The sequence below is a fragment of the Ostrinia furnacalis genome, unplaced genomic scaffold (genome assembly GCF_004193835.3).
Source record: "Ostrinia furnacalis isolate ACB-3 unplaced genomic scaffold, ASM419383v2 OfSCF6657, whole genome shotgun sequence".
Lineage (NCBI taxonomy): Eukaryota > Metazoa > Arthropoda > Insecta > Lepidoptera > Crambidae > Ostrinia > Ostrinia furnacalis.
Window position 1 is genome coordinate 358,813 of NW_021136896.1, and position 15,745 is coordinate 374,557.

The 15,745-nt window shown below is 35.1% G+C and overlaps 1 protein-coding gene across 2 annotated transcripts in view; it reads right to left on the reverse strand.

Moving 5' to 3' along the window:
- LOC114362616 (homeobox protein araucan) overlaps positions 1 to 12,566 on the reverse strand; it is a 55,362-nt gene extending 42,796 nt beyond the window's left edge. For both annotated transcript variants that reach the window (XM_028318082.1, XM_028318081.1), the window contains exon 1: positions 12,268 to 12,566. In XM_028318082.1, coding sequence (XP_028173883.1) covers positions 12,268 to 12,327 — 60 coding nt within the window. In that variant the 5' untranslated portion in view covers positions 12,328 to 12,566. The remainder of the gene's footprint in view (positions 1 to 12,267) is intronic.
- Between the last annotated feature and the right edge of the window lie 3,179 nt (positions 12,567 to 15,745).

Consider the following 15,745-nt stretch of genomic DNA (forward strand, 5'->3'; position numbering starts at 1 on the left):
AGCAACAATATCCTCTCACAAAAATGTCAGTACAGTTGATGTTGAGAGCAAAAATCATAACATACTCATCAGTTTTTTCATATCCAATGAACGCATCAGAATGATGGATTGAATTTGCTCTGTCTACAATTATTTATTGTTTAAGAACGGTTGATCTTTAAAAAATAACAATCTCATGAAATGGCAGTCTGCCAATTATCTAAACGAAGCTCCATCCAGTTAAAACATTTTAATAGATTATTAAACTAGCGGCCGCCCGCGACTGCGTATGCGTGGATCCCGTTTTACCCCCTTAGCGGTTGAATTTTGCAAAATTCCGTCTTGGTGAGCACCTACGTTCTAAATGGAACCTCCATGCAAAATTTGAGACTCCTAGCATTTGTAGATTCTGAGATTTCTGATGGGTGAGCGAGTCAGTGACCTTTATTTAAATATATTTTAAAATTCAGTAAAACAGATAATAAAATATTGGTGATTTTTAAAATAATAATTTGTTTCAATTATGGAGGTACAACATTAGTCTACAAGGATTAAATTGAATTCCTATCTTCTAAAAAAAAAAATAGACTTGTGGCACGTGCTCCTTGACCGGTGCGCCTAAAGGGAATTTATGTTTTTAAATTACTGATCCTATGATGATATTGTCACTTGCATAAAGCTGCCTTAAAAGATACTATTTATGATAAAAATTTAAACGCACTAGCCAGGGCATTAACGAGGTTAACGTACTAAATGTACCTATTATTAAAATAGCACAAAAATTTGCAAATAATTTCAGAATTAACTAAATTGAAATATGTCACCAGAATATCAGCTCCAAAATAGTTATCCAACGATGTGACGCTGGAACTGGATTTAGATACCAAAATGGGAAATGGTAATTATTATGAAATAAGTGATTTTGTGTGTCTGCTTAATTTGTTACATTAGTCTTCTTATGAAGTTTTTCATAGCGACACCAAGATTTTTTAACACAAAGTGAATTCATAAAATCATTCTGACTAATAATTTTGAATATTGTAATCAAACAATCGCTGACTCAGATCTGTTCTTCATACGAACATCAATCAGAACTATCACATTGTCTATAACCCACATACATATCACACTATTCATTACTTTTACAAAAAAAAAATAGCCAAGTGCTTGTTGTGCCACGCGCAGTGTAGGGTTCCGTAGTAGTCCGTCGTTGCCACAATATATTTCAGAAGCAATCAATTACTTCATCTATTAGGTACATGAAATTTTCTAATACAATAAATGACTATTAGGTTACTCTTAAATTAACTGATATTATGATGATATTGAAAAGCAGTATTATTATGAATTATCCAGATTTTTCAAGTCAACAGTTTAGTTTTTAAAGGGGGGGTTAAAGTTTAAAGTGCCAATTTTTAAACAAAAATTGGCACTTTATACTTTCATATTTTACAAACTGATCCCTAAACAGAAAAAATGTCTTAGAAACCCCTAAACCATTTTAAAAGACCTATCCAACAATATACGACACGATGGGGTAGAAGATGAAAAAAAAATCATCCCCACTTTATTATGTAGGGGAACAACACCAAAAAAATTTTTTTTTTCAAAATTTTATTCTACACTTAGATGGCGCGACTAATATACATACATCCACAAAATTACAGCTCTCTAATGACAATAGTTTCCAAGCAAAACCTCGGTCAGACAGACAGACATATCGAAACTATAAGGGTTCCTTGTCAGGACTACGGAACCCTAAAAAGCACTATCAGAAGTACATAAGATGCCACAATGTTTACCTTGATGTGCAGTCGTCTGTACAACAACATTGAAACGGCTAAAAATACAAAGAATAGCAGGTACAATAATTTGTGTCTACAAACGAATGCACATTTACACTGAGCAGTTATGTCTGCTAAGAGTGCCCTGCCTCGGCATGTTGTACCAAGAGCGTCGTTATAATGCGTTTACATTGTACGTACAATATGTCATGTGACTTTAAAATATCTAAGTCCGACAGAAATTCAGACTGGCGTTGGCAAATTGAACTGCACAGTAGGTAGAATCTGCTATCATGCTAACTCGCGCTGGGCATAAAACGCGAACAATCACACACAAACAAAACACGGCCGTCGAAATAGCTCAATTGTAATAAAATTGAAATGTGTGCGTGACACACGTTGTCACGAAGACAAAGTTAGCGCGCTGCACGGCCGGACACGACCGCAGCCGCGGGACGCGTGCTTGTTTGTACAAACGTGTGGACAATTGCTAATGTAAATTTGGACTCCTAATTCGATTTATCGGTCGAATAAATTAACAGGAACTGCACACTCGATCAACTAGATTGCTATTGCACCCCGATTTAGGCGTCGACGTAAATGAAAAATGAAGAATAGGTATTTTTTCAATGAGATTAGTTTAAAATATTATCTCTTTTAATTTGATATGTCCCTAATTTTAGCTTATTAATCCAAAGACGACATAATTTTCGATAAATGATAAGACCCATTATTATTCAGACCATTCAAAATGTATGTGAATGGATAAGAAATCCACAAAACAGTACGTATTTAAAATATGAATCAATCAATTCTTTTACTAGTGCAGACGTATTCAGTACAATTTTTATGCATTTACTAAAACTATGTAGGTATTCAACATTTCACAATAATCTAAGGCTGAGTTGCACCACCTTATTTAAACCGTAACAATAACAATAACCGAAGCTTATGGAGTATGGAGTTTGACAGATGTTTGACGTTTGTCAAAGTTAAAGTAAGATGGTGCAACTCAGCCTAAAAGTACTAAAATAACTAAAATCCTAATTTCTAGTTGCTACTCTTTACGTGTGAAGCGATTAGATTTTCCCCATCGCAGCGCGAACTGCACCTGGGGACTGCGACCAGAATATCGACGCTCGGCCCGTAGATAAATATCCATCGCGCTCTCAACAACAATTAATGGTTATTTAACGCGTTTCAATTCAATTATCGTCTGGCGGATTGCATCGATAATTCCAATGGCCAAATTCCCAGTAGTTAAATACTCGGCCGGTACTCATTTATGGCTCTCAACGTACGAGCCGCACGTCCAGCCGACGACCATTGGGCATTAATAAATTCTGCAACGTTCGCAACCATCAGAGCGTAAAAGTATGTTAATGTTACTATTCGAGTTATAAAGTTAACTGATAAAAAGCGTCACATGATATTTTCATAATTACTTACCTGGTGACATTTCGACAAGTTTCGACAGTAATAAACGGCTACCTATTTCATAAACTTTCCAAGTGATAATTCAACCCATGATTGGATTGGTGAAAATGGAAATAACGTATGAAAACTCACGCAAAACTGGAGTCGCGAGTGTTCGCTTTGCGTGCCGTACATCACAAACAAATCGGTTGGACTAATCGCTCGGCGACACAATCTAAGCGTGCGCGAAAGGGCAATCGGCCGAGACCGGGCAATTTGAGACCCGTGTTCCATCTTAAATTATCGACAAGTTTAATAACAAGCATAAAGGCAATGGCAATAATCGCCGCAAATTAATTACTGGCTCTAACCCAGCCCGGAGAAAAACAGTAAAAGCAATGACGCGTTGATGGAACAAGGTAGGCACAGCAGTTATGGTTCTCGGTGCAATGGAGAAATAATAGTTTCAGGCAGGGGTATGTGGCACATATACTTGTAGCTAGGCCTACATAGTAAACAGTGTTTTATCGATAAAACTGGTCTGAAGTGTGCAACTACTGCCTGGGTAAATCACTCCCACCACACTCATAAGAAATTATTTAGATGTCTTAAGACTGCAAATTTTTAATGGTCCTAAAAGGTTGGTGAGCAATTCGGTTCTAGCTTCTATTCCGGAATATTTCATGTTGTCATATTTTTTTCATTGAAGTATGTATCATTCAAAATTTGTTATTGTCAAGTCAATAAGTATACTTGGAATTGACTTTATTTCCTAATTGTCATCCCTAGGGCGCAGTAGGCTAAAATTTATACGCGGCGTATAGGTGCGGCCGCCGCCGGCTGTTCGGGAGTTTCGTATAAATAACATTTAGCGGGCGGAGCGAAGCGCGGATTATGAGGTCGCAGTACTCAATTAAACTGTGCCCGGCTTTTATTGTGGACTTTTCCCGTGACCTCCCACCGGATTCCCAGATAAATGGATCCACTTTACGCACAGTGTTAGCGTTCGCACGGAATTTGGGAGTATTAACGATTAATATCACTGTAGTCTGCATGCGGGCCGTTGCTGCTTTCTATCTATTGACTATCCATAAATAGTCTGGAGCGTTTACTGTGAACCGTATGTTGAAGTTTTAGTGGTGTTGTGTAGTCAGAGTTTGAAATATTTTACCATATTTATAGTAATACCTGAAAATTACAAAATATACAAAAATATTTGTAATTTGAACTTAATATAATATAGGTTTTTTTTTAAATATGTAAATCTGAAGAAAAAAATCAAATATTTTTTTAATCAATAAGAGAATAGTGAAAATCTGAAAAAGTAGTAAAAATTAATTTGTTTATTTTAATCAATCATATAATATGTACTCGTATACTATTTCATATAATTATTGCTTGAGAACTTTGAAATTACTTGAGCTGGTTAGCCTCAATCTACTGTATCAAGAAAGTAGTTCTACGCTCTACCAAGAGATGGCGCTGTCGACATTACCTGAATCGCCATAGTCGCGTGAAACTTTTTGTATCCTTTCGTTTCTTTGCACATTTTAAACTCTGTATCTTCTTAAATTAAGCTTTTGTATTTTTATGCTCTATTAATACTCGCATTTTTTAAGCTTTCTCAGCTGGTTGCTCAGAAGCCACCCACTAATCACGACCTAGAAAAACAAATATGATATCTGCCAATTACTTTTACAAGCTGTTTTCGGAAGTTCAGAACAGTTGGCCTACTCGCTGAAGCAGTACCAACCTGCTGAACAGGCTCTCTTCCGGATTGGATGTTCAATTAATGTTAGACACATCTATGTTGTCAAGCTAATTGAGATGTGTAAAGAGTTCAACCGGTTTTCATTTTTGCTTTTACAGCTACATTATTGCCTTACAATATCGACCCAATGTGTTTCTCAACACTGTTTCTCTATAATATGTTGAATTCTCTTCAACGTTGCAACATAATAGATAAGCAGTGTGTGGATATTCTCAAGCTATACGGGTCTTCTATATCATGCAGGTGCGTGTGCAATGTCCTTTGTACCATTAGTACTTTGTCAGTTCCTTGAAAATTGTGAGGATGAACATTTTCAAGACAAAGGTAAAGATTTTAGACTTTTTGTTATTACTTTTTGTTTTCACGCTAAAAGAGTTATAAAAAACCAAGGCAGCCAGTAAAAACAAAGAAAAAAGCCTAAGCGGTATTTCTTTTAACCTAATTGGTAGGATAAAAAGTAGTAAAAAATAAAATTATTTTGCCTAAGGTTTTTATTAACATGAATAAGTCATCAAAATGGTATTTTTTAAGTTTTTTTTTCAAATTTTTCAGTGTTTTTACATTCTACTGCTTTTAGTAACTTGTTGTGTGTGTTTTTTTTCACATATCTTTTATTTTGGTAGCCATAGAGTACTAGGTTAATTTTTTTACGCATTTTAGTACAGAATAGTACAGAAATCTAGACTGTAATCACGCGATGCGTTATAGTGGTGCGTCCACGACCACGGTGTTTAGCACCATAACGCACCGGGATACCTACAACATGGAAATCTTTTTTAATATGAAAAGTATTACCTGCTGCTTTACTCTTAGGTCTCATGAAGCTAAGTACATATTTGGGATTAAAAAAAAACTAAAGATACATAATTATAATAAAGAGCTGTCACCTTTTTTCAGGCTTAAATAATATTTGAACCATTATGTAGTGCTATAATAAATAAATTAATAAACCACAGCGTTTCATTAATAAAATATCATAGCCAGGTGGATTACTTATGTGCACCGTACCTACCTCTCTGTTAGTACAAAACTGAATTAGGTACGATTTGACTATGAATTTTATTTTAGCGAAATTCCAAGACATTGAGTGAATAGTTTTTTTTTTGTGAAAGACAACTTAAATTCAACCTTTAATGATACCCAAACGGATCGCCATTGAGTGACTAATGTATGTATCGTTTTATCGTATTTGTGTATACTTAAGCACAATCATAAAGATATACCATAGACCACAGGTTAATGTTATGTTAACTTAATTGGTGTATCTCTTTTTACGGAAAGCAATAAATTAGAACTAATTTGCTATAAATAATTTAAGAATGTGAAACTTCACAGAGTAAAAGGTAATTTTCTTGCTCAATTGCTATTAATTTGTTCGCTCAATGTCTAAACAAAAACTAGTGCTTGTGGCGACGGGAGAAATATTATGGCTGGGTGTATTTCCCGACCATTGTTACTCGCTTAATGAAATTCAATACCTTACATATTTACTTGATTGCTTGTCTAATAATTTTAATTAATAAGCTCCGGGAATTTACACACATTGCAATTTAAAATGGCTTATATTGTAATTGGCCTTTAAGCATCTTTTATCTTAAATTTTCCCATTCTTTGTTACGAAGCCTTCGAGGCAAATCAATTATTTTCTAAAACGTAATGCCGAAGGAAATTAATTGGATTTATTGAAAAACTTTATATTAATTATCTTGCGATATTTATTAAAAAATCTTGATGATGAAATACAGCTCAGTTTCTATTTGCATTTAATTAATTATAGTGGCGCTTGTAAAAAATTGCTAATTAGAGAGAAAACAATAGCCGGTATGATCGGTGATTGGGAAGAGCTAAGATAATTTTATAGAACTACTTATTATAATAAGAAAATAACAATAATGTTATTATAAATTCCGCTAGGGATCCCATCATTGAAAGTTGACTAAAAATAAACTATATACATAATATAGTGGTTTGATGAACATTTATATAATAAATAATGAAAGTCACTAAAAGAATTTCAATAGACAAGTCACTATTAAAATATAAGCCCTTTATGTAATAAATAAATTAATTCCTTTATAATCTTGCAAATTGAAAAAAACTGACTTATTTGTCAATGTTTGCGGAAATTGATAAGACTTTGAATAGATATCATAGGAATTATAGAAACTATTTTATAATCAGGTAATAGCAATAATTTAAATTCAAAAGAATACTTTTAATTATTTTAGTGAAGGACTTGCACCACCGTAAGACCGTAACTTTAACGATAACCGGTGTGTTTTGTATGGAGTTTGACAGATTTCTGACGTTTGTTACAGTCAAAGTAAGATGGTGCAACCCAGCCATAATGTATCTGCTGAACAGCGGAGATGTCGTGGCATGTCTTGAGTGTGGCTTGACGGTTTCACGCTTGTACCGCGCAGCTCTACCTCTGCTAACTCTACATATAATAGGTGTCAAACATAGATACTACATAAAGGTTCAGCCAAACCAACGCGAGCAGCCTGCGTGCGCGATGGCGATTGCGATCAGATGTTGGGTATGAATTTGTAGCGATGAGTTAACATCAACGCGTCCTGTCACTTGTCGCGTCCTGTCCTTGTCTACGCACGCTCAGTGTTCGCCATCGCCATCGCCGACGCGAGCTGCAGACGTTGGTTTTGCCGAAGATTTAACCATAGAAAAAACTCTGCTTTAACGGCCAAACCAACGCGTGCATATCCTACTGATTTCTACTGATCGCCATCGCCACATCACCATCGCGCACGCAGGCTGCACGCGTTGGTTTGGCCGAACCTTAACGCCACGCTCCGGCGTACTATGTATTTGACATAATCTCTACGAATGTTGTGATACAGTCAGCGTCAAATAGTTCGGGACACACTAAGGCTGAGTTGCACCACCTAACTTTGACGGTAACTATAACGATAACCGGTGCTTTTTGTATGGAGTTTGACAGATATTTGACGTTTGATAAAGTCAAAGTAAGATGGTGTAACCCAGCCTTAGTAGCCAGTAAGTTCGCAATACGTCTTTGTTACAATTGGAATAAGATTGTGTTGTCAATTTCTTAGGCACTTTGGGTGCCACGAACTACATTGACGCTGACTGTACACAGAGAGCAAGAAATAAAAACGCCCGTTTCATTATGGTCCTAAAAACCGCAATCAAATCTCAACTACTGCTCTATCAACATCATATTATTACTATTTCCCGAACAGTACTACTATCTCTGAACATGTCGAAGTGCAACCACGCGAAACGCATTACCCTCTCTTTGAATCCACCGCGTCTGGTAAAAACGCGCGCAGAAAAAACAGAAGAATAGACGACTCGTTTACAATGGAATGTTACGCCATAGCCATTCTTGGTGTTTGTTTGATTTTCTACCAATGAACCAGTATGCGAGGGCTATTAACTACTAACAACCATCGAGTCCACTTCAATGGTCAATTGCATACGCTCAATTAGACGGAAAATTGTTGTGGGTGTGCATTGTGTTGCCTTCGCCCGAGACGTGGACGATTAGAACACGTGATTTCTGGCATTTTTTTTCGCTGGATTAAACTTTTGTATGCATATTATGATTATAGTATAAGTAGGTATGCAATATAATTAGGTAGGCACTTTTAACTGGCCGTTTACGATTTCATTCCGTTTAGGAATTTGTTCCTAAAATTTACCTAAAATGTACCTATTCATTGTTACAATGCTTCTATTTCTTTTATTTTCAGGGTACATAAAATGAGGGCAATACCTAAAGTAATACCAATAATGTTTTTTTTAAATGATCTGTGATATGATTTATTGATAAAAGAATATTTTATGAACGTCGATAAAATAAAGATGTAATTTATTGTAAAGATTTGTCTCATTTATCTTATTACATTATTGGTTAAGTGAAATACGAGTTTAGACCGATATTTTTAATAGAGAACATGTACAGTTTGTACAGTGCGTTTTTTTTTCTGAGAACCTAGTATGCTCTTATAAAAAAATACTACATCACTTAAACTTAATATTTATTTTATTTATTACACTATTTCTACGGTGGTTTGAAAAAAATCTGTAATTCTTAAAAATACATATGGAACCACAAAATAATCTCCAGTTTGCAGTAATTAAATTTTCAATCTCTTTACTGTAATTAAACAATTTATAAAGTTTTCAAGCTTAGAATTTTTAATGCCAGAATCTTCTTTCGAATGTTTGTTTTTAAATTTAGTTTGTTGTTATTCTCTACGTTCTAGGCATATTACAGTTACATGTATTGGCATTCTTTCCTACACATCAACTACGTCTTAAAAACATGGTTGTAATGTAATGTACAGTGCATTACTTCCCAAAATACTCTGTCTTGGTGGCCCGAACCTGACCAACAGGTTTCCTTAAAATACAAAATGAACAAAAGAACTTTCATAAATTTTAAGCATGTGATAATCAGTCTTTTATGCCTTTGAACATTAACGTTGACATATTTTGCATTTAATTATATTCTAGTTAAAATTGCAGCCTTTTTGTTAATTAATAAATGCATAATATTACCGCTTGTTGGATGATAAAAATATCTGCGTGAGGCGTAAAAAACTAGATAAAATAAAACAATGTTTTTGACACTTAAACAAAAAAATGTTGAGACAATAAACATAAATGCGCTACTAATATCATAACAATTATTGTAAAAACTGTTAAAATACATTTGGTAATAATTTAGAAACATTTTAAATAGGTTTTAATTTGTTGAACGGTTATTTAAACTTAAACGTTCCAATTCAATCTATCAGTTTAAATTACTTGTAATTACACATAGTGTAAGATGTATAACCGTAGTGTACCGACTATAAGTAGTAAAGTAAGTAACAATTATATTATGTAGTAAAGCATAAAAGACATTAGTGTAGTAACACTGCTGTTTTGAATTTGGAACATGTATAATCTTTTTACATTACAATTATTTTTACGCTCATCACCAAACTTACACTGTATTTATAAAGTGTGACATTTTAGAAATACAGTGTAAGTTTGGTGTTAACACATGTCTATAATTGTATGGAAGTTCACTCAAGTTACATAAACGTGTAAATTGTAAACTGATCTCAAGTTTAGATCTTTATTCCCGAAAAGTAGTATTTTTTGCATACTCTTAAAACTGAACTCATTTATTGAAACCAGAAACGGATGTTTTTTTACGATGGGCTATAAATTAAGAAGTTTAAAGCAAGGGTCAACGTTACCTGTCTGTGATACTTTATCTGATGGCAATCGTTCAAAGAGGCGCCACTTCTATTTTTTTGGTCATAGACTCGGATGCGGGTGACGGCTAAGGGGTCTAGGGATGATGTATGTTTATGATATGGGAGTTATTAAAGGCGATAGTGTTAAATCTGGCAGATGTTTATGTTGGCAAATAAATGTTTATTATGGCTGTTTGTCCGAGTGGGTGTGCCCAGACCGCCCTTCGGCCTCCCCATTGTTTTAGACAAAACTCCACCTTAATTAGCGACTATTGTCCCTCGACGGGAACTTGTTTATAAACTTGTTATAATTAGCGGGAATAACACTATTTTTAATTAATATACTTGAGACTAAGTAAGACGGGATAATTATGGAATTACCTGTGTAGTTTTTTTTAATGTGTGTTAGGCATGTTAATGTAAGACGCATACAAAAATATGAACATTTAAGTATTTGCGAATAGGAAACTAATTTTTTATTCAATTTTGTACTAATGTGAAACCTTTTATCAATAACAACATTTGTTGTTCATTTTATATTGTAAGACTGCTATAATAATATATAATAGGCCTACATAAATAGGTACCTTTTCATGTCATAGAGTAGGTATTATAATAATCAACATAACAACTCATAATGATTTCAAAATTAAATGAGCCACTTTCGTTTAAAATTGCTGTCAGCAATTTACAGAAGATTAACATAAGGTAACTCTATTTGTAATTATATAAGGACTATAACCCTGGCTTTTATTACTCCCGTACTTAAATGTTACTGGTTGTTGCTACTTAAACTATGACTGGACTACATTATCATTTTATAGTCGTACAGACAACAGATGTAAGCCCCATTAGCACGTACCTTATCATCCTCAAATAATTAAACTCCTATTTAAAGAAAGATGTTATAATTAATGCTTGCTGCATTACCCTGCATTTAGGGCGCCGTCGGCTCAAGGCATCAGCAGGTTATCAAAATGTCAAGAGATAATAACAAAAAACAAGCAATTTATTACATGGGCATTAAACTTTAATAACGGACCAAAAATAGCAATAGGTAACCAATTGAGGCCTGGATAAAGCTCTAAAATAGGCTATAATATTAGCTATATCAACATTTTCTCAGTGTAAACATAGGTAGGTAATTTACAGTTCTCATAAATCATATTTTATAATGCGTGATAGAATATTTATAATATGCGAATGGTATATTCAAAGAATGTTGTAAATTAAGATTTCAGAATTTATGTTGTCTAAAAGAAACGGAATAGTAATATTTGTTTTATGAGAACATGTGAATAGAAAACTAGCATTAATATGTGTACTTAATTTAATTATCTTTAAAAGATATGATATCTTCATCAATCCATCTATGCCAAATCCGTTTACCTTGATGAATTTGAAATAATTATTAAAAACAACGTAAAAGCAAACAAAAACAATGTCTAGATTATGGATTTGACACTAAATGTAGAGCTAATGACATATTTTTTTGTTTATTGTAATCTGAGTGCGTTGAATAAAAATAATGTGTATGTAGTGTATTTGATAAACATGTCAAATGAATGTTTTTCAATAAAATTATTCTTTTACTGTAACTACAACTTAAAATTATATACCAATCTTTGTATTATTTTATGCATTCTCTAATACTATCAAATTAAATTTCTTATTAGACATGAATATACACAATTGTTTTGTTTTGTAGTATAAAACATATGTCTAAAACTACTAAAAGCATTAAAAAACCAGAATATTAGCTGATAGTGGTTAAAGAAACAAACTTCTGCTTTACCTGACTCTACATTAGAGATGTACCATCTATTCTTCTTGTTTATTTTGATTTGTGATTATTGTAAACAAAACAAACTATACCATAACTTCAGCTTACGGATATTCTTAAACCATTTTTGTTTTTCAGCAATATTGATGCTTAATAGGTACTTGATTCCAGTGTGTTATGTCATGCTGCATGAACATCAACATGTTTCTGTACAAGAAGTTCTTGTTTATTCAGTACTGATTACATAAAAGTATGTTTATATCCTTGGTATTTTCGATAGGTAGAGATATCGGGACTAACCTGCGAGGCGGGCGGGTACGAATAGCCAAATTGCGCGTACGCTGCCATCGGGACGATCATATGGGCGGCTTCACACAAAACACTGTCTCTCAAAGTCTATACAGCACGGACGTATGAGTTTCCTTATGACTACTGCTAATGCGAAATTAAGTTAACGTATCACAGTTGGTTGAGTGCGCGGCGGCTGCGCGGCGCGCTGCCATCCCTGCGCGTCAGCGGGCCGGTGCGCGCGCGCTACGCATGCCGGGGTCGGGTCGTGTGCGGCCGGTCTTATACCTTGTTGACGCGTTCGAGTCTCGACACAGACTGGCGCGCGTACGCCGCCTGACGCCCCTCCGCTGTAGGAGAGAGCCAATCAAGCCCCGCCTCGGAGGCGGAACGCGCCCGCCAACGCCAATGACGACCCCGATCTTCCATCCTTTTCGACAGCCAGCACAAAATCACGCCTTCCCATTGGCACTTTCTATCCCCACCATCACGCAAACCACGCCTACTTAAATAGCCCCGCCCTCGTCCGGGTGGGGCGCTGGAAAAAAGCGGCAGAGTCGGCCCGACTTGATCATGTTTATGGGTTTCCGTGGAGACAGTCCGCCAGCTCTGTACCACAAGCAAACAAATCTCTAGTGGCAAAAAATGGCTCGGCCGACGACAAGTTGTTTCACCTCGTCAGATTTACGAACATCGCCGTAGCGTAGAGTTAAGAATTTACTTTATAGGCTCTACCTGTGTCGGCGTTGTAGACAACTTTCGCGAACAATTTGTCTTAAAAAAATTTCTATGCTCAAGAATCACACGATGTTTGCTGAGTAAAAAGCATTTCAAATACTACGAAACAGTTTTTCATTTTGACTGTAAAATATTGTTTATTTTTCAAGCTCTACAACAACTAGGTACCTACTCTACTTTTTAAAATAAATTATTATAAATCATTTTTTTACTTCAAATAATGAAAACTCATGCTCTCTATTTTAGTTATAGTTGTAATTACAAATGTTAAATTTATGAAGTAATAATTACACAGAATATTAAATACATGGAAACTAAAAAAATATAATTTTAATCAATAATTAGTAGGTATTTATTTCAGAACAAAATTTATACGAGTAGCCAAGTGTGTGCGCGATTCAAAATGACAAAACGAAAATGATTGCTTGTATAAATACAACCTAGTGCACGTACCTATTTAAGTAATTGACTGTTTTCCCGAGTCGGCATTTATAATGAATTGGAATGTGCTTTCCATTGAAAGGTTTCTACAAAAGCAGAACCATTTAGCCATCTTCACTTTAGGGGTGAAATAAAACGTAAGGCCATGAAATTCGCATAGTAGAGTTTCATAGGCCGCGTAACAGGTGGCGCCCGCATCGCCGTTTGTCATCCCTACGCTACCTACCCTTGCAAAAACGTTACTATCTTCACTTTTATTTTGCATTTGATCCTAATTAAACTTTTACTACGGTGATGTTTTATGCATTGCCAATATCAGAGTTCATAATTCACCAAATGCCTAATGACATAGTAATACAGCAATTTTACACGATTGATCTGTGTTGTTTGTCATTTTCAGCTAGTAATTTTAAAAAACGACGAAAAGAACACTTGAGAACTATTAACTTAACAAAATTGAGCTTTTTTAGATAATTAAGCCTAATAGGTAAAAGTTCGAAACTCATAAACTTTATTTTTCTCTGCCATCTTAAAATAAGATTTATTTTTATCTTTTTAAAATGAACTCGTAGTAAAAAATGTCGCGAAGAGATTAAATGGATCAAAGCTTTTCTAAACTACTTACATTTTTTTGTTTGTTACACTTATTGGTTTTCAATACTAATCGAGATACAACTTCAGGAAAGGCAGTCTAATCATAAACATTGTATTTCATATTGACAATATTTTCTAAGCCTTATAGGTAAGTGGTTAGTAACCAATATCAACTTTTTAAACAAGACAGGAGCTTTTTCTTGTAACTCACCTGTTAATTTGAAGTTAATTCAAAAAGAAAGTAAATTCAAAGGTAGTTTTATGTCATGACAACGTTCGATTGAATGCCTCTTATAAAATATTAAACGATATCAAGTTAAAATAATTCGATTTCAAAGAAAATTAAAAACAATATATTTTTAGTAATTAAAAAATTTAAAAATGCTTTCAAATATATATTTCCATTTTAAACTTGCAACACAGGCGATGTAGATTGTGATAGAGACATAAGTAATATAGTAGAGTAATAATTTCAATTGTTTTTAGAAATTAAACTATGTAATAATAATATAAATCAACAAGTTTTTCATTACACTTGAAACATACTTATATTTGAAATATACATGTGTTAGTTTGTAAAGTAGATTAGTTTCAAGAATAGATAACGTTATCAAAGTAGTCTCTATTTTTAATATACCTACTGTAGCATTTTAAACATGCATACTAAGCTATGAGTTTTACCTCCAACACGTGCAAGCCAATTACACAATACGCCAACACGAAACGATGTTACTTACAGCTTACATGTAAAATAACTGTTTGCGACAGTCATTACTTCTAAGTATTTCACTGAAAGCTCGAAAAATAAAGTTTGCTTTTATAAGGGCTCATTACTGTTACCACAATATTAATAGTCGTGAACGCCCAGCGCACGCTGTTACAGCACAACTCAACGTCTCATTTCCCTCCGTTTGTAAAAAAACTTTTGTGTCACTAATTGCGTATCCATAGCTCTGGTATCAACACATCCGATCGGACGTCTCGGGACACTCCCGGAGCCGACGCTGCAAATGCAACCATGGGACAGGCGCTTAAGGTCGCACCAAAATCAGAATCCCATGGCCTGGCGCCAAGACATCTGTCATCGTTAATAACAAGCAATTTGAGCCAATTTTGCATTTTTGGAATACAACCGAGTGCCCAGGCGTCTCTGCGGGCAGGAAGTTACACAAAAACTAACACTAAATAAAGTAGTGGTTGACATGTTTAAGTTTTTGCCGTGTTACTAATTACGCGGGCGCGGGTAGACGTGCGTGAGCGTTCGCGTGAACCGAACCGCCGAGCGAACGTTAGCAGTAAATGCTAACAGTTTAGATATTTATGAACATGTGTATGTAATTAATTTTTACGATGGATCAGATAACGAAGTCGGTGGGGCGATACGCATGTCGTAGTGTCTTAGGGCTGGTAAATGGGCTTATGAAACAGACGTAACGGAAATGGTCAGACGCATCCCATGCTCCTTAACACCCTTTTCCTACCCCAATCCTGCTTTGCTTTTGCATTTCCTTCCTCTCCTAGGGATACCACAAACCTTGAGGTCCTTAGCCTCCTCAAAAAGTGTGGTCATGGCTACCTTGGGAAAGTACCATGGACGACTGCCCCCTAATTCAAGGTGTGATGCGAACCGTGCCGATGAACGCGTGGCTGAGAGGGAGCTCAGTCTTGAACGGTGCCTGCCCGAGACCAGAGCGATTCGGTGCAGTATTCAGCTCTT